The 17,352-nt window shown below is 64.1% G+C and overlaps 2 protein-coding genes across 2 annotated transcripts; both read left to right on the forward strand.

Moving 5' to 3' along the window:
* The first annotated feature begins 111 nt into the window (after window positions 1–111).
* On the forward strand, window positions 112–2,918 carry TMEM88B (transmembrane protein 88B). Its single transcript, XM_059375219.1, has 2 exons — window positions 112–661; window positions 1,673–2,918. Exons 1-2 carry the CDS (start codon window positions 386–388, stop codon window positions 1,931–1,933), a joined length of 537 nt encoding a protein of 178 aa, XP_059231202.1. The 5' UTR covers window positions 112–385; the 3' UTR covers window positions 1,934–2,918.
* Window positions 2,919–8,314: 5,396 nt separating this feature from the next.
* On the forward strand, window positions 8,315–12,482 carry VWA1 (von Willebrand factor A domain containing 1). The gene is made up of 3 exons (XM_059376255.1): window positions 8,315–8,465; window positions 9,587–10,144; window positions 11,770–12,482. The coding sequence occupies exons 1-3, from the start codon at window positions 8,393–8,395 to the stop codon at window positions 12,480–12,482; spliced, it is 1,344 nt and encodes a 447-aa protein (XP_059232238.1). The 5' UTR covers window positions 8,315–8,392.
* The last annotated feature ends 4,870 nt before the right edge of the window (window positions 12,483–17,352 follow it).

A 17,352-nucleotide genomic window follows, 5' to 3' on the forward strand; every position in this document is an offset into this window, starting at 1 on the left:
TCAGAGTCACAACCTATGAAATGAAGTCGTTGTGTGGGGGAGCTGGAAGCAGGGAGAGGGCGGGCCCGGGAGGGAGGAGGGCCCCAGGGCCAGGACAGCTGTGCAATCCCTGACCAGAACACACAGGAGCTGGCTGGGGACACTAGCCAGGGCTGGAGCTGCAGTTGCCTGGCAGAGAGAGTCCCAGCCTGGCAGCAGGGGAAACTGAGGCAGTGGTGTGGCCCTGGATACTGATGTTCAGAGCTGGGCCTACCTGGGCCAGGGCGCTGTCCTCCATCTGGGTCCACCATGGTTGCTGGGCTCTGGGTGGGAGTCTGACCTGGGGACCCAGGTCCTGCTGTCTCACTACTGCTGGGAACCCACCAGGCCTGCTGCCTGGGAAAGCATGAGTGAACAGGAGAAGGAGACGGAGGAGGATGAGGGAGGGGGCACTTCTGACAGGGCACCCATGCTGCCAGGAAGACTTCCCGACTGCCAGGCCTCAGCCCTGATGTCCCCAGGATGGGTAGGCCTGGCTGTCCACGGCTTGGGGACCCTGTTGCTGCCTGGCCAGGCCCTGGCGGGGCTCCTGCTGCAGCTGCTGCTGCCTTCGACAGCGTTCCTGCTCGTGCTGCTGCCCTCGGCTGCCATCGTGTACCTGGGATTCCTGTGCCACTCGAGGGTGAGCTAGGCCCTCCATGGGCAGGGTGGAGGCTGGCTGGGGCCCTTGGGACTGGGGGTGGGGGTTGTCCTGCAGACCTGCAGGGCCCTGGGCTGTAGGTAAATCTCGCCCTTTCAGCATGGCCCCCTTGTCCCAGAGACACATGTGCCCCTCCCTGGAAAGCCCCTTTTTCTGCCAGGCACCACCCCCCCCCCCCACAGCCACAGAAAAAGGGCTTTTGTCTGTCACTGGAGTGGACAGCTCCCTCCCCTTGAGAGGCCCCTAGCCTTGTACCAAGGGCCACCAGGGCCTGGACAGCTGGGCATGGTGGGAAGAGGAGGGGGGTTCCAGAAAGAGAAGATGAAGATATGGCCAAAGCTCTCCAGGACATCGCCCCTACCCGTCCCCACAGCTACTAGGAGACCTTTCCTGCCCTGGGCTGGATTTCCCCGTGTGGAATGGGCTATGGCTCGGTCTAAGGAAGGGGCATGCATGTAGGTAGCCATGCCATGGGTCCTTCTTCCTTAGGCATGAGGGAGGGGGGGTGGCAGGGGGATGAAGACGGGGCCGCGGGAGAGACGGTGGCGCCTTCTGGGAAGAGACACCGGGAGGAGCTCGAGGTCCGATGCCCACGTGGGGGAGGGCCCCGGGAAAGCAGAGACGGGAGGAAAGCCGCGATGAGACAACCGGGGAACAAGTTTCTGAGCCTCCCCTCAAGGGACTCCTAATCAGGGCATTTGCCGCTTGGGCCCCGGATCTCCCGTTCATGACTCAGAAATGCCTGGCCCCAGGCGGCCCCAGCCACCCCCCTCCGCCAGGCCTCAGACCCGCGCCCAGGCCCCAGCCCTCGGGTCCGCACTGATCGCCCCCGCCGCCTGGTCCGCCTTCTCCCGCCCCCGGTCCCTTGCCAGGCCCCGCCCCCGGGCCGCATCCCCGCCCCGTCCGTCCTCCGGGCCCCGCCCCCAGGCCTCTGCGGGGCCACGGGCTGCCCTGCCGCTCCCCGCCCCGCCCGACCGCTCGCCTCGCCCGCAGGTTCACCCGGCTCCCCGCCCCGCGTGCCGCGCGCTCCTCTCGGACAGGGGCTCCGCGGCGCTCATCGTCCTCGGCTTCCTCTCGCTGCCTCCGCTGCTCGTGCTTGCCTCGGCCGCCCGCGCCCGCCTGGCCCGGCGCCTCCGCGCGCTGCTGCCGCCCGCAGCCTGGAGCCCTGGAGCCCGCCGCCGCGCTGGGCGCCGCGACCGTGGGCGAGGGGGACGCCACCTCGACGGCGACGAGCCGCTCTGCGCCTGGGTGTGAGCCCCGGAGGCCTCTCCAGGGCCGAGACTCCCGAGTCCGGGAAGGGCTCCCCGGCCTCCGCCCCGCCCCGTGAGAGAGCCCCCGGGCCTGCGGTCTTGGGGCGTGCGTCCCGGTGCCCGCCTGGAGACCCGCGGGGCTCCGTGCGCAGCGCGTGGGGCGGCCGCGAGGTGGCGCCAGACACGCCGGAGCCGAGGCCGGGCTTCCGACGGCCGCCCCGCCCCGCCCCGCGCCGCCCCGCGCCGCCCTGCCGGCCGCTGCGCCGTGGAAACGCCCGCGGCCCTGTGTCCAGGCGGGCCTCCCGCTCGCTCGCTGTTTCCGACCCCCGGACTCTCCTGCGCTCTGGCCAGTTTCTTCGTCTCCTTCCAAGTTTCCCTAGTTGCTGGGTGAAGTCTAATCTGCCAATTAGCCTGGTCACTTAATTTCGTTCTTTGATTAGCGTATCTAGAGGTTAGACTTGTTTCTTGTTCAAATCTCGTCATTTGTGACGGTCTCTTCACGCTCGTTCAACTTTTAGGTTCCAGTTTTGCTTCCAGATTCCATGTGGGAGCAGTTCCCACATGGTTACTTTGTAACACCTGACGGCCACAATGTCTTACTCTCTCGGGGCGGGGGGTCCGAATCCGTTATTTGTCGTTTCCGATGAGGCTCACTGATGGTGTATTGTTTCTTTGAGCGGTGGCTCCTTTCCCCTGTCCGCCGCACCCGTGAACATCCTGGGGACATGTCGCTCCCGGAAGGAGTCCCTCTGCGAGGCGGCCCTACCTGGGCCCTGCTCGGTCCTGTGCGGGCTTCGGTAATGGCAGGTGCGCGTCTCCATCCTTGGGTCGCGGGCCCCTCTGCTATGCCACCTGTTTCCTTTCATCTTCCCGCGTTTGTTTGTTTATTTATGTATTCTTAGTGCTTTTAATTTGGGGGGAGCCTTGAAGATATTTACTTACTTATAAGCCCAGCAGTATATTAAAAATATATTTCTCGAGGCACTTGACTGGCTCAAGTCAGCAGCACGTGTGACTCTTTGTGCATGTGTCTTTAGAGCTTGTGACTCTTGGTCTCAGAGTTGTGAGTTCATGCCCCACGTTGGATGTACAGTTTTTTTTTTTTATAAAGGCAATTTTATTTATTTGTTTAAAGATTTCATTTATTTGAGAGAAAGAGAGAGCAAGAGAGCACAAGCCGGAGGGAGGAGCCCGCTTCCCGCTTGCAGAGAGCAGCCTGATGCCCCCCATCCCAGGACCTGAGCCAAAGGCAGATACTTAACCGACTGAGCCACCCAGGCGCCCCCAGATGACTTAAAAAAACAAACAAACAAACAAACCAAAAATGTGTTTCTCGTAATTTGTCCAGAATCTAGGGGTAGCTGAAAGGCCTCTTCAGGGATCTAGCATCCTCTGCAGCCGGCAAGGCTGTGTGTGTGAGCAACAGGGTGGGGACTTTAGATGTGCTTGAAGATCAGGGCTCAGGGTTCAGGCTCATTCTGTGGCCTCGAGCAGAGCGCGGTGTGTGGCAGCTCAGATCCCACAGGAGTTCTTGGGGTTTTCCAATTGTCTGCACCCAGTCAGACAGGAGCCTGGCCCGCTGCCCAGCGCCCAAGACTAGCTTCCCCTGGTCTGAAGTCGCCTTCCTTCCCCTCCTGCCCGAGGCTGGGCAGGCTCTGGCCAGGCTTCGGAGATGAGGGCCCTCCTGAGGATCCTCCTGGCCCCAGTGTCATCAAAACAACAGCTGGGCCTGGTGGGGGGGAGGCCTTGGTGGGGAACTCAGCTGCCAGAGCCTCAAGGGTTCCTAAGGTGTGTCCCAACTTCCCAGGCCAGCCCCAGGGGCCCTGTGTGGCCTCCAGCTGACCCCAGGGATGTGTTGCCTCAGCCCCAGCTCTGCCCCCACCCACTCACAAAAGGAGCACCTGCGAGGGGGTGGGTGAGTGGGGAGTAACAGAAGAGGCCGAGTGGTCTGCTTTTAGAGGGTTGGTCGGGAAAGCCAAGGGCTGAGGCACTGGATTACTGCTGGGGCAGGCACAGATCTCTATTTTGGTCAACAAATGCTTTTTTCCCAGGTGCCTAGGCCCCTGACCTGTACGTGTACCTGGTCATGGGGGTCTCCACAGTCCGTGTGTGTGCGTGTGTGTGCGCGCGCTGCATGTTTGTGTAGATGTGCACGCATCCGTCTGTCTGCTTCCCGAACACCCCAGGCAGAGTCATCCTCCCAACCCCACGGATGGGGAGATGAGGCTCTGTCAGCTTCCCTGACCTGCCCCAGGTCATTTATTCATTCAGAGTGTTTCCTGCAGTGGGCGCTCAGGTGTCCCCCTCAGACCCTGGGGGCAGCTAGCTGAGCTCTGGGAGATGAGGCCAGTTCATTCCCTCTGAGGGCTGAGTGCCTCCCTCCTGCCCCCTGGGCCCCACCCTGACCTCTGTGGAGCCCCCCCAGCAAGGTGCTGGTGCTGGTCTGTCCCTCCCCAGTCTCTATTTACCAGTCCAAACTGGACTGGACTGTGCCTGGGGCTGGGACTGAGTTTGGTGATCAGCTCCCTGTGGCAGATGTTTCCAGCAGAGGGAACCAAAGCTGGGGTCCCGGGGCGCCTGGGTGGCTCAGTGAGTTAGGTCTCTGCCTTCGGTTCGGGTCATGATCTCAGGGTCCTGGGATGGAGCCCCGCATCGGGCTCTCTGCTCAGCAGGGAGCCTGCTTCCCCCCTCTCTCTGCCTGCCTCTCTGCCTACTGGTGCTCTCTCTCTATGTCAAATTAAAAAAAAAAACAAAAAACAAAAAACAAAAAACCGGGGTCCCACCTCAGGAGGGGCGCACTAATTCAGGTCTCTACAGGCCAGAGACTCAGGAGTCTGGATGCCGGCCTTCCTCTCTGCCCTCTCCCACCCCAACCCCGGGCCTCCCTACTGTCCTGACACACCGGTCAGCTGCCTCCCTAGGGTCTCGGCACTTCCTGCAGCTCGTGCCCACCGGTCTGACATGGCCCCACCCTTGTCAGGAAAAAGAAGTAGACATGCATCCTGGCAGGCACACGCCTGCTTGTCCCCCATCCAGCTTGGCAGCCCTTGGAGCCCAGGTCTGCGTGTCCCCAGAGCAGAATATGGCATTGGCTGGCCCTTGCAGAGACCGGATGGGATGAAGGCAGGCAGGGTGGTAGCCGCCCCTCGCCCAGGCTGCCCGCTCTGCTGTTGCCAGCTCTGGGACCACAGAGGGCAGGCCTGGGCTCCTGGGCCATGAGAGGACAGACCTCCAGACCCTTAGATGCTGGCATGTTCCTGACCATAAACAGGCAGGTGGAGTCCAGAGGATGTGTGGGTGTGGCAGCTGGGCAGGGGGCCGAAGGGACCTCTGGGCCCTGCTGCTCCGGCCCCCCTCCCTTTGCCCCCCTTCCTGTTGTGGGGTGGGTTCTGAGGGCCTCTGGCTTGCCCCACACCTGCCTCAGGACCACAGCAGCCGCTGTTCCTCTTTCAGTGCCCCCAGTGTGTGCGTATGTGAGGTACAAACATGTAAAAAACAGGCACGGGGCACCCCACTGGGTAGGGTGGGGACACACACTGCTCTGCCCCTCGGGCCCAGAGTGCCCTCGGGCTGGGGTCAGAGGCCCCGGGAGCTGCCCTTTTTCCTAGGGTCAACATGACCACAGTGAGCTGGGGACAAAGGGCCCTTCTTCTCTGCAGAGGCCTGGACTGTGTGGAGGAGGAGTGTTCCCGTGGACCCTGTGGGGGCAGGGCCTTCAGAGAGCCGCGTCCCCAGGGTTCCCAGAAGCCCTTCCACCTGCCTGTGGAGCAGCGGGTGGGGTTAGGGTGGGGTGGCCCGGCACCAAGAAGTGATGCTCTGGGGCTCTCAGCCGGGGAGGCGGGGGGGAGGGGGGGGGGGGACGGGGGGGGGGGGGGGGGGAGGGCCGGGGCTGGGCGAGCCTAGGGGAGGGAGAGGGGGGGAGGGCGGGACCTGCCCCCTCCTGGCTGCTCTGTCCTTCCCAAAACCCCTGGCCTCCCAGCCTGCCTTTCTTCCGAGAGGAGGTTTCCGGATAATTATATTTGTGCTTCCTCTGGCATCTGCCTCAAGCCCAGCCCTGACCCCAACTATGACACTCCTGGCTGACCCCCACGCTCCCTGGGAACCCTCCCTCTGCCCGAGTCTCCCGTGGGGAAGTGCAGGGTGCTGGAATGAGACTTGCCTTGATGCAGCAGGAAAGCCTCAGGGCCTAGCAGGGGCTGGGACTAGAGCTGGCCACACCGCGGGGGGTGGCGGTGGGTGGGGGTGGGGGTGGGGGGCCCTCCCAGGGGTCAGGTGAGAGCTCAGCTCCCTGCGAGCAGCAGGGATGACAGAGCAGAGGGAGGAAGAATGTACCAGGGCTGGTGGCCAGCTCAGCCAAGTCTGGGCAGAGGCCCTGGCAGACCAGTCCGAAGACGGGGCCTCTCATCCCTTCTCCGTCTCGCGGAGAGGCCGGAGGGAGGAGGGCAGCTGCTTCCTCGAGGGCCTGAGTCATGGCCAAGAAGACCCGCTCAGTTTTTCCAGAAGGGACGGAAAGTTCCCTGCCGGCCCAGCAGCACAGGCTGAAGTGGGGCTGGGGCCTGCCTGCTACACCGGGAATTAGGGGCCAAGCTGGGGAGCTCCTGCCTTGCCCCAGGGCGGTCCGCCATGGCCCAGGATCCGCCCCTGGCTGGGGGCTGCCCAGTGAGACAGAGGATGAACCAAGAAGGGTTTGCTCACATTTACCTGGATGGTTCCACCCCAGGGTTCCCAGGGTCGGCTCTGGGTGAGAGCCCCAGCCTCCAGCTGCTTCTGCTTGGCCATGGCCTTGACTCACTGTCCCCAGCAGCAGCAGCGGTCCCGGTCAGCCTGTGTGCTTTGGGGCCGGAAGCCAGACAAGGCCCCCCTGGGAGGCACACCCTGGACTTCAAGGGCCAAAGCCTGTTGTGACACCCCCCCCACCCCCAACGACAGGGCCCAGGCAGAAGCACCAGGCCATTTCTGGTCCCAGAGGAGGCCTGAGGTCTGTGGAGCTGAGCCAGCACCGCCGTGCCAAGACTCCCTTCGAGGGGGTGGGAGCGACGGGGACACAGTTCCCGCTTGTTCCGGCCCGGATCCTCCAGCCTGGCTGAGCCACTTCCTTTTTTAGGCAAAGCTGGAGCTCCGGCCCATCCCACACAGTGTCTCACCTGCCATAAAGGGAGGAAGGAACACCACTGAGTCCCATCCGTCCGTGCTGTGAGCACCCTCCTGGGGAGGGGGGAGGGGAGGGGACATCCTGGCAGAGACACCCCTGCCACCTCACACGGGGGACCTGTGCCTGCCCAGCTCCACAGAGTAGTGGCTGGGAGAAGCCAGTGGTCTCCATAGTGACAGACCTTGGGGCACCTGGGTGGCTCAGTGGGTTAAGCATCTGCTTTCCGCTCAGGTCATGATCCCAGGGTCCTGGGATTGAGCCCCACATTGGGCTCCCTGCTCAGCAAGAAGCCTGCTTCTCTCTCTCCCACTCCCCTGCTTGTGTTCCCTTTCTGGCTATCTCTCTCTGTGTCAAATAAATAAAATCCTTTAAAAAAAAGAAAAGAAGAAATAGTGAGAGACCTCATCTGGACCCTCAGCTCCTGCCCAAGGGGAGGCCATCTGCCCTAAGGCCTGAGCGGCTTCAGGATGCTGACTGCTGTCAGCCACCCCTGGTGTTAATGGGTCCCTCCAGAGGGCTTGGGGGCCTGCCCTTGGTCCTGGAGTCGGATCTTGGGTCAAGCCCTGGGCCCCTCATTGGGCAGGGTGTATGGGGACAACATACATGTAGTTCCAGCATGGTCACACTGGACAGGGCCTGAACCAGCCATTCCCAGCTCCTATGCCTCTTCCTCCAAGCAGCCAGGCAGAGGTGGGGGAAGCTCCCCTTCAGACCCCTGCACCCTCCCAATGCCCCCTTTCCTTTCTAAGTGTCCAGCTCACAACACCTATCCCTGTCTCAACCCTGTGGTAGAAGTGAGTCCAGGGCCCCAGCCTTGCTAGAGTGACCTCGTTCTCCGTGTCACCCCCACCCCATCGCACCCCCTGGGTTTCCCTTGGGCCTGATTTCAGAGACTCATAGCACTGGGGGTGGGGTCACGGGCGGTGGGCCTAGCGGTGGGAGTCCGGCCTGAGAGCTCCCTGCTCTGCTCCTGGCTGGGGGCAGGGGGCAGTGGGGACCCCGAAGCCTCCCAACCGGGAAAGAGAGCTGCAGTGTCTGTGTCTGTGCACGCCCACGCGCGTGTGCCGCGGTCGCACCTCCGTGAGCGCTGCGTGTCGCTACCCGCCCGGGTCTCTCCGCGCGCACGGCTCCCGCCTCCCGGAGCCTGTGCGCCTCCGCACGCGGGGTGAGTGTGCACCGGGGGCGGGGCCTCGGGGACGGGGCCTCCCGGGGGCGGGGTCGGGGCCGGCCTGCGCGGCGGCGCGCCCTGCAGTCCCCGAGCGAGCGAGCGAGCGGCGAGAGGAGGCTGAGCGCGCCCCTTCCCGCCGCGCGATGCTGCCCTGGACGGCGTTCAGCCTGGCCCTGAGCCTGCGGCTGGCGCTGGCGCGGAGCGGCGCCGAACGTGGTGAGTGAGGCCGGAGGCGGGCTGGGCTCCAGCTCGGGCGGCGCCCCTAACCCCCGCTGCCTGCGCGGGGCAGTCTCTTCCCCTTCCGCGGCCGCGGGGTAGGGACGGCCGCCGGGCACCCCACCCACCTGCGGTGGGCGGACCCAGGTGCCCCCCACCCCCCGCCCCCGCTGCCTGGCGGGCGCCAGATGTTGTGGGGGGCGGGTCTGGAAAGGGAGGGAGAGGCGTCTGTCGCGGAGGGGGTCCCTGCCTCAGTTTCCTTTTCCTTGGGATGACCCTTAGTAGAGGGCTGGGGTGGTAAGAGGGCTCGGGTCGCCCCACCGGATTGGGGGAAACAGAGGGAAACAGAGGCCGCAAGGCACAGATCAGAACCGAGACACCGCAGCTCCTGTCTGCCCTTGGCGCAGTGGTGGAAGGGGTCCTGTTGCCCCCTGGGGTGCCGGGAGCAAGGGGAAGGGTTTGGAGGGGCTGGTGGGCCCTCAGGCTACTGCAACAGGTAATCTGCTTCCTGGGTCCAGAGGAGGGGTGACATCATCTGCAAGTGGGGTCATGACTCCAGCCTGGCCATATGGGCTGTGACCATGCTCTGTGCCCCTCATCTGTCTACCTCAGCCCCCAGTCTGCCCAGCCACTTTGTGCCTCCCATTCCCAACAATGAGTCGCTTTACCTGGAGGCTGGGCTGTGGGCCTGAAGCCAAGCCTGAGGAGACCACCCCCGTGACCCAGGCCTGTCCACCCACACTCCTGGGGGCTGGGCCAGGACCCTTGGCTCCAGCCTGCAGAGAGTGGGCTGAGCAAAGGGAGGTTGGAGGGGCTTAGAAGGGGTGGCTCTCCGTGACAGATGAGACCTGAGCCCAGAGAGCACCCCAGGCATATGACCAGGGTGCAGAGCTTGAACCCACTGAGACTGTGGGCCACTTGTTGGCTCAGGACCCCTCTTCCCCTTTCCCCAGGGGTGCCAGCTTCAGGACCTTTGGGGGTGGGGCTGAGCAGACTTTCAGGGCCTACTTGGGTAAGGACAAGCTCCAGCTTAGGGGAAGCTCAGACCCTGGGGGTTCTGCCTTGGGTGTGGGGCTGTCTGGGGGCCACCACCTGGGGCTGAACCCTCCCCTCTCCCCCAGGCCCCCGAGCATCGGCCCCCCAGGGGGACCTGCTGTTTCTGTTGGACAGCTCGGCCAGCGTGTCTCATTATGAGTTTTCCCGAGTTCGGGAGTTTGTGGGGCAGCTGGTGGGCCTGCTGCCCCTGGGCCCCGGGGCTCTGCGTGCCAGCCTGGTGCATGTGGGCAGCCGCCCGTACACCGAGTTCCCCTTCGGCCAGCACAGCTCAGGTGAGGCTGTCCAGGATGCCATACGTACTGCAGCCCAGCGCATGGGCGACACCAACACTGGCCTGGCGCTGGCGTACGCCAAGGAGCAGCTCTTTGCGGAGGTGGCGGGGGCCCGGCCAGGGGTGCCCAAGGTGCTGGTGTGGGTGACAGACGGCGGCTCCAGCGACCCCGTGGGACCCCCCATGCAGGAGCTGAAGGACCTGGGTGTCACTGTCTTCATCGTCAGCACTGGCCGCGGCAACCTCCTGGAGCTGTCAGCTGCTGCCTCGGCACCCCCCGAGAAGTACCTACACTTTGTGGATGTGGATGACCTACACATCATTGCCCAGGAACTGAGGACATCCATTCTGGGTAGGTAGCCAAGGAGCCCCGGGAGAGGTGCAGGAAGAGGGACTTGAGGGCCTGGAGCAGGGGCCAGGGGCCTGGCCAACGGCACTTTGTGGGGCCTGGTCAGCAGGGAGGTAACTCACAAGGCTTCTCTCTGCATCTTCCAGGGACACGGTCAGGCTGTGCGCCCTGTAGGCCCCACTGCCTGGGGCTCTAGCGGGCAGAGGGTCAGGCCTGAGTAAACACATGCAGGGGGCTTTCCCTGCTGATACTGATGGGCCCACCCCAGGGTGGAGGGCCTGGAGGGGCCGGGTGACCAAGGGGCTGCATGTGGTGGGATGTGGTTAAATGGAGAGGAAGAGGGGGGCCCAAGCCTGAGGACTGTGCCGATGGACAATGCAGGCTCCTGTACATGCCTGCGGGTGAGAGAGCCGGGTCGGGATGGCCTGGGGTTGCACAGAGCACAGGCCCTGCCACCCTAGGGGGAGGACAGTTGCGAGTGACTTGGCGCCAGTGGTGGTTTGGGGACTTGCTAAGGAGGAGGCTGGACCAGGGAGGGCCCCCTGCGGGCTAGCAGCTCCTCACCAACTTCCTTACAGACCAGCTCCGCACCCCCCCACCCAGCCAAACCTCACGGTGGGAGGGCTGGAGATGAAGGGCCTGATTACTGGCTCAGCTGGCTCTATCCACTGAAAAATGCCACTAACCCCAGGATTCTTCCTGAGCCTCCGCCTGTGGGTTAATCATCCACCAAAAACTGAAAGGAGTTGGACTGTGGATTGCAGGAGGCAGAGGGTCCTTTCAGAGATTTCTCCCAGGGATACCTGGGCTCTGGTGGCCCCCGAGTCAGCCACTGTGACTGAGTCTGGAGGGGACAGCAGGAAGAAAACAAGCAGCTGGACAGAAGAACCCAAGGCTGCAGGGCAGTGAGGCAGTGTGGCAGGGGCTCTAGGGGTGGGGTGGGGTCTGAATCTGGGGGATGGGCAGGAGAATGAGTGCCAGGCTGACAGCTGGAGCACCTGACATTAAATGAGGAAGCATGAGGATCCCAATGGGCGTAACTGCCCAGACAGTTATCAACCTTACCTGCCTGCATGGTCACTCAGATGGCCATGTAGTGTCACAGGCTCAGGAGTAATGCACATTTGGGGGTCCCACTCTGGAGCCCCCCCTCCTAGAAATCTGAGGCAGGTGGTATTCTGACTGCTCGCCCAGCTTCTCTTAGAGTTGTCACGTCACGCCCCCTTGGGGTGTCCCCCCACCTGTGGCCCCCCATCTTCTGGCTGCCCCAGTGGTGCCCCTTTGCATGGGCTGTTCAGAGCTGACCCCACACTCTGTGCTGGCCACTGGGGCCCAGGAAGGGTGCTGGCCCTCTGTTCTAAAACACCACCTTTGAGGGGCCCTGTTTAGGCCACTGGAGTGGTGGGAAGTGGCCACGACGGCTCCTCACCTGTTGGAGTTTGTCGCTGAGCGCCTGATGGGGTCCCAGATTCCGTAGCCCAGCCCTGTCACTGGGTCATGTATCATTCACGGCTGCGGTGGCGGAGCCTGGGCTGTCCCCCCACATCTCCCTGTCCCGTCCGCCCTGAGTCAGCAGTCAGGGACCCAGGCCGGGCGACAGGAGACCTGACGCCCTGCACCACCCGCAGACGCGATGCGGCCGCAGCAGCTCCGCGCCTCTGAGGTCACGTCCAGCGGCTTCCGCCTGGCCTGGCCACCCCTGCTGACCGCAGACTCCGGCTACTACATGTTGGAGCTGGCGCCCAGCACTGACCCGGGGACCGTGCGTCGCCAACAGCTGCCGGGGAACGCCACGAGCTGGGCCTGGACCAACCTCGACCCCGACACCGACTACGAGGTGGCGCTGGTGCCCGAGTCCAACGTGCACCTCGTGAGGCCGCAGCACCTGCGGGTGCACACGCTGCCGGGTGAGCTCGGCGCGGAGGGCGGGGCCGAGGGCGCGGGGCGGGGCCAGGACGAGACCTCGCCCCCTCCGCCCACGCGCCCGCCCCCTCCACCCCCAGAGGAGGCGGGGCCGGAGCGCATCGTGGTCTCGCACGCCCGGCCGCGCAGCCTGCGCGTGAGCTGGGCCCCGGCGCTGGGCCCGGCCGCGGTGCTCGGCTACCACGTGCAGTACGGGCCGCTGCCGGGCGGCGCGGCGCAGCGCGTGGAGGTGCCCGCGGGCCGCAACGGCACGACGCTGCAGGGGCTGGCGCCCGGCACCGCCTACCTGGTGACCGTGACGGCCGCCTTCCGCTCCGGCCGCGAGAGGGCGCTGTCCGCCAAGGCCTGCACGCCCGACGGCCCGCGCAGCCGCGCCCCGCGCCCCCAGCCGCCGGGGGCCGCGGGCCGGGCGCCGTGAGCCGGAGCCGGCCGCCCCGCCCGCCCGAGGGCCCCCTTCTCCCCAACCCGGCGGGGCAGCGCGCGCCGCCGGAACCTGGGTCTTGCCCCGCGGCGACTGCGCCCGAACCCCCGTCCCCCGTCCCAAGTCTCCTGCGGCGGCGGAGGGCCGCCGGCTCGGGCGTCTGCCTTCCAGGACGGGGCCGGGGCTCGCCTGGCTCCCCAGCCTGACCCTCCGCTGCCGCTGTGGCAGCAGCTCTTGCCATCGCGACGCCCTGCCCTGCCCGGGCCCAGAGCTGGGCGCGCGGTGCTGTCCTTTGGGCAGGAGTTAGCGGGAAGGTTGGCAGGGAGCCTGGGGCGGGCTGAGAACATCAGATACAGGACTGGCCTTGAGCCCAGGACAGGAGGCAGCCGAGCGGAGCGGCCGGACCTGTCGCTTGTGAAGGACCAGTCCCTCTGGGGGAAGGGCTGGCATTGGTTTGAGCGGGCTTGGTCCGGTCGGCCGCTCTGAGTCCCTGCGGCCACTCGGGTCCTAGGTGTTGGTAGAAGGTGGTTGGGGCAGGGCAGGAGCTGGCTCTGGCTGGGTTCCAAAGGCTTTCCGGTGGGGACAGGATCTGGAGAAGGGCAGGGAGTTGTGCCAGCAGGTTGATGGCGCGGTCAGCAGCTGGGTGAGCAGAAAGCTGGGCACTACTAAGGCGTTCAGTTGGCCTGTGGGTAGTGCCTGCTGGGGACAGTGGCCCTGCCTTCCTACCCAGGACCCCGCTGGGTGTCCCTGCAGCCACAGAGATGCAGACCACACGTTCCCAAAGGAACAGGACCCTGCAAGCCCCAAGGCAAGCGCATGCACAGGGTGGTGTGTCTGGGTGGGGAGCTTCCATGCCTGGGCGGAGACAAACAAGGGCCCCTGGGGGGGGGGTCGCCCCAGCGATTCTCTCTACAGCCTCTTCTGACCCCACCTGCTGTCACTGCTACTCTACTGGGGCCACCAGACACGTCCTAAGGGCAGTACCCACTGTCCCCCATCCCCACCAAGGCGTGTACTCCTGTCTTGTCCAGCTCCGTGCTCACACTGCCTCTTCCCCACTAACATCCCAGACTCTGAAGTACATAAACTAGTTGTAAACTGAGCTCTGCGGTCTCCTTGGAGTGCTTTACGCCGTCCGAACACTCCAGCCCTCTAAGAGCTCCAGACCCAAGGCCCGTGTTTGGGGGCTGGTGCTGGGGAAGAGGAGGGAGCAGAGCCCCCCCTGTTGCGGAGAGTGGGCGTACCCTGACATCCGCATCTACTCAGAGGGCCGTGGGCATTTCTACAGGCCCACCCCGCGGTTTGGAGCACAGTGGCCAAAGGCAGGAGCCGGACCGGGCTGTGCCCCGCGGTCCCCACCGCAGCCTTCGGACCGAGGGTGGGGCTGTGGCGCCCTCTGCTGGCAAGACCACTCCCTCAGCGGCAGTGTGACGGGTATCCCCAAACCGCGCAGCGTTGAGAGGTGGTCTCGGAGTCCTTGGCGGTGTTCTCAGTTTGCCCACTTGGGCTTGGTGGGCATGGGTTTGGAGGCAACCTTCAGTCGGGCTGGCCTGCCACCATTTCTCGAGGACCAGGCTCCCAAGAATCACATGGCTCCCTAAGCACCCAGGGCCTGCAGCACACACTGCTCTGTGTACTGAGTGTTTGTGGGGGCCAGCAGCTCGCGAGCCCACGGTGTGCCTATGTAACAGTGGCTTGGGGGACAAAGGGCTCCTGCCCCTCCTGTGTGGCTGGGGCCAGGGCCGGTAGGGCAGGCAGGGGTATAGGTGGTGGGTCCAGGGTACCCCGGTAGTGGCAGGCTAGGCCAGACTTGGTCAGAGGGTAGGGAAGCACTGCTGACAGGGTGTTGGGTTTCTCCTACATGTCCCCACAACCCCTGGCGGGTTCAGGCCCAGGGAAGCCAAGTGGCACCTTGTGGTCCGAGTGCCACTGCAGGCACCTGCTTATACCCTGACCAGTGTTTAGCAGGCTGCACAGTCAGCTGACCCCTCCCAAGGCTGGTGGATGTGAACAACAGGGTCCTAGGCAGCATCAGCCAGAGAGGGAACCCTTCCCCAGACCTGATCAGAACACCCCACATGCAGGCCAGGGTGCCCAGCCCTGATGCTCTGGGTACCTGTAGGTCCAAGCCCACTGGGCCCCTGGAAAGGTTCCCCTTCCACACCGAGCCTCCTGGTCCAGCCTGCAGAGTGGGGTGCAGGCGACAAGAGAAACAAGAATACTGGCACTTGCTTTCCTAATGGCCGTCATGTCCTTAGAGAGAGATGGGTTCCTCCCCCAAACACGCCTGCAACCCCAAGCAAGGGCAGAGTGGCTGAAGACACACGGCCCTGCTCCCCAGGAGACGCTCCAGCTTCTGCTCATCACCACCACACGCTGAGGGCAGGGAAAGGAGCCCTCACTTCCATGCCCACGAAGGTGTCTTCTGGGAGCCCCTACCTTGGAAGTGCTGCCCTTTGCCCCGTTCCGGGCAACTTTTAATTTTCTTTTAAAGATTTTTATTTATTTGTTTGACAGAGATCACAAGTAGGCAGAGAGGGGGAAGCAGGCTCCCCACTGAGCAGAGAGCCCAATGCGGGGCTTGATCCCAGGACCCCCAGACCATGACCTGAGCCAAAAGCAGAGGCTCAACCCACTGAGCCACCCTGGTGCCCCTAATTTTTTTTTTTTTTAAATAAGATTTCTTTCTTTATTTGAGAGAGAGCGCGCGTGCAGGCGCGCACATGCACAGGGTGTGGAAAGGCAGAGGGGGAATCTCTAGCAGATTCCATGCTAAGCACAGAGCCAGATGGGGGGCTCCATCCCATGACCCTGAGGTCACGACCTGAGCCAAAATCCAGACTCAGACCCTCAAATGACTGAGCCACCCAGGCAACTCTTAAAGGTTGGTAAGTCTGGGCCACGTCTGGGAACAACCTCCAGGAAACGGTTTTGTCCTGGTCTCCCCCCCACATCCCTGCAGGCTTCTCCATCTACTAGGTCCAGGCCAAGGCTGCCACCTGCAGGGACTGTCATTTTGTGCGAAGTGACACATGGAACTATGAGCCTCTGATGCAGGTGTGAAAATCAGAATGGGCTGTGCTGTGGTTATTTCCGGTTAAGACAAGAAAAGCAAGAGGGTGTATCATGCCGCAGCCAAGGGCCCACTCACAGCCCCTCTTGGAGAACACATCTTCCTCAGTGGCCATGGCTTCCGAGGACTTTGCTCCCGAGGTCTGTCCAGAGGGTGTATCTGCCCCCGCTTCTGTTGTGAGAAGGGCAGGCCAGTGGTCACAGTGCGTCTCCTGCCAGCAGGGTGGGGGCCTGTGCTAAGGAGCCCCCCACACCGGGTGCCCGTGGGGATGTCCTGGCTGTGCAGACCTTCTGTAAGGTGGATCTGCAGGGGGAGAAAAAAGCCAGCCAGGGCATCTGAGTAGGCAACTGCTCAGGCAAGACAGAGTGGAGGCGAGTGAGCTCTGGGCTTAGTCCTGAGTCACTCTCCAGACCTGAACCCACGGCAGCACATCTGAGGGCTCAGCACTATGGCCCCTCATGCCCTCTTCTGACCCTCTGGAAGCCTACCGAAGAGCTGCAGGAGCCCTGTGATCTGGGAGCCCTGCTTTGGTGGCAAGAATGGGGATCAGCAGCCCCGGGCCCTATTTTGGGGGCTCAGTGCTGGGAGGGCTGGCCGGACAGCCTCTGTTTTGGCAGGATTGGAGTCTGTCTGTATATGGGTTTGGGCGCCTGTGAGCAACATCAGAACCAGCAGGTCCTTTTGGAAGCTGGAAAGAAAGAACAGAAAAGGGGTCAGCATTTCCTCTTCTTGAACCGGCTGAGCCCTGTGGGGCGGGGGCGGGGTGGGGGTGTGTGTGCTTTGGGAGGTCTAGTTTGTGGCTGATCCATGAAAACCTGGATGGCCACTGGTGTGGGGGAGGGGGTGGCATCTGGCTGGAAACTCATCCGGCTTTCTCCTGAGCATGAAAGATCACAGAATTATCTGTGACCCCCCCCCCCTTTTCATTCAGGCTTAACGCTGTTTTCAGTGTAGTGGGGACAACGCCATATAATTCTGGGAACTCGACCAATTCCATCAAGGAAAGAGTAAAGGGGCAACTTGGATGCTGGCCCCAGAAGCGAACTTTGCTAGCTCCGGGCACTGCGGGTTCTAGAGCGATGCTGGCTGCGCCCAGCCTTCTTTCCCTCCGCCCGAGGCCGGCCGGCCAGGCCCTGTGTCCGGGAACCAGGCACGTGGCCCTTGCAGGTGCCCCCCAGCCAGGACCCCTCCTCCAGCAAGGTGGGGGGAGCGGGGTGGGCTGCTCTGCGTCTGCACACTTCCGGGGTGGCGTCGGCCTCCCTCGCGTTGGGAGCCGGAGCGCACGAGCAGGGACCGCTGGCGTCTGCGGACATCCCTGGGAGGAGGCCGAGGAGAGCTCGACCTCCGGCCGGCGCGTGAGCGTCCTGAGGCTGCCGGACACTGGCAGGGACCGCGGGCCTCCTCCGAGCGTCTGTGCGCGAGCGCCCAGGCCCACCGAGCGTGGCCTCCAGCCTCCGGGGGCCCCGGCATCCCCGCGCCCGGCCGGGTGGATCCCCCCTCGCGGGTCAGCCTCTCTCGGCAGGCTCTCCTCCGGCGGCCGCTCCCTCCGTCGGGGCCGACCGCCCTGGCTTCGGGGCCTCGCGTACCAAGGGCCCCGCCTCGGCTCGCCGGCACCCGCACCTCCGCCCGCCTCGTCGGGACTCTGCGGGAGCCCACCGCGCGCGGACACAGAACCGACGCCGGACCGGGAACCGACGTGAACCAGGGCGCACGCGCACCCAACCCGTCGATTTTGTCCCTGATCGGTCCCCGTAACTAGGCGCTTCGGCCCGCCCCTCGACGGCCCGCCCCCGG

Source organism: Mustela nigripes, chromosome 14, assembly GCF_022355385.1.
Source record: "Mustela nigripes isolate SB6536 chromosome 14, MUSNIG.SB6536, whole genome shotgun sequence".
NCBI lineage: Eukaryota > Metazoa > Chordata > Mammalia > Carnivora > Mustelidae > Mustela > Mustela nigripes.

What these genes read in the sequence shown, in the direction of transcription:
- TMEM88B (XM_059375219.1), top strand. Translation starts at nt 386, where the DNA reads ATGAGTGAACAGGAGAAGGAGACGGAGGAGGATGAGGGAGGGGGCACT. An exon ending in GATTCCTGTGCCACTCGAGG is followed by an intron (nt 662 to 1,672) that starts GTGAGCTAGGCC and finishes CCTCGCCCGCAG; the next exon opens with GTTCACCCGGCTCCCCGCCC.
- VWA1 (XM_059376255.1), top strand. Translation starts at nt 8,393, where the DNA reads ATGCTGCCCTGGACGGCGTTCAGCCTGGCCCTGAGCCTGCGGCTGGCG. An exon ending in GCGGAGCGGCGCCGAACGTG is followed by an intron (nt 8,466 to 9,586) that starts GTGAGTGAGGCC and finishes CCTCTCCCCCAG; the next exon opens with GCCCCCGAGCATCGGCCCCC. An exon ending in ACTGAGGACATCCATTCTGG is followed by an intron (nt 10,145 to 11,769) that starts GTAGGTAGCCAA and finishes CACCACCCGCAG; the next exon opens with ACGCGATGCGGCCGCAGCAG.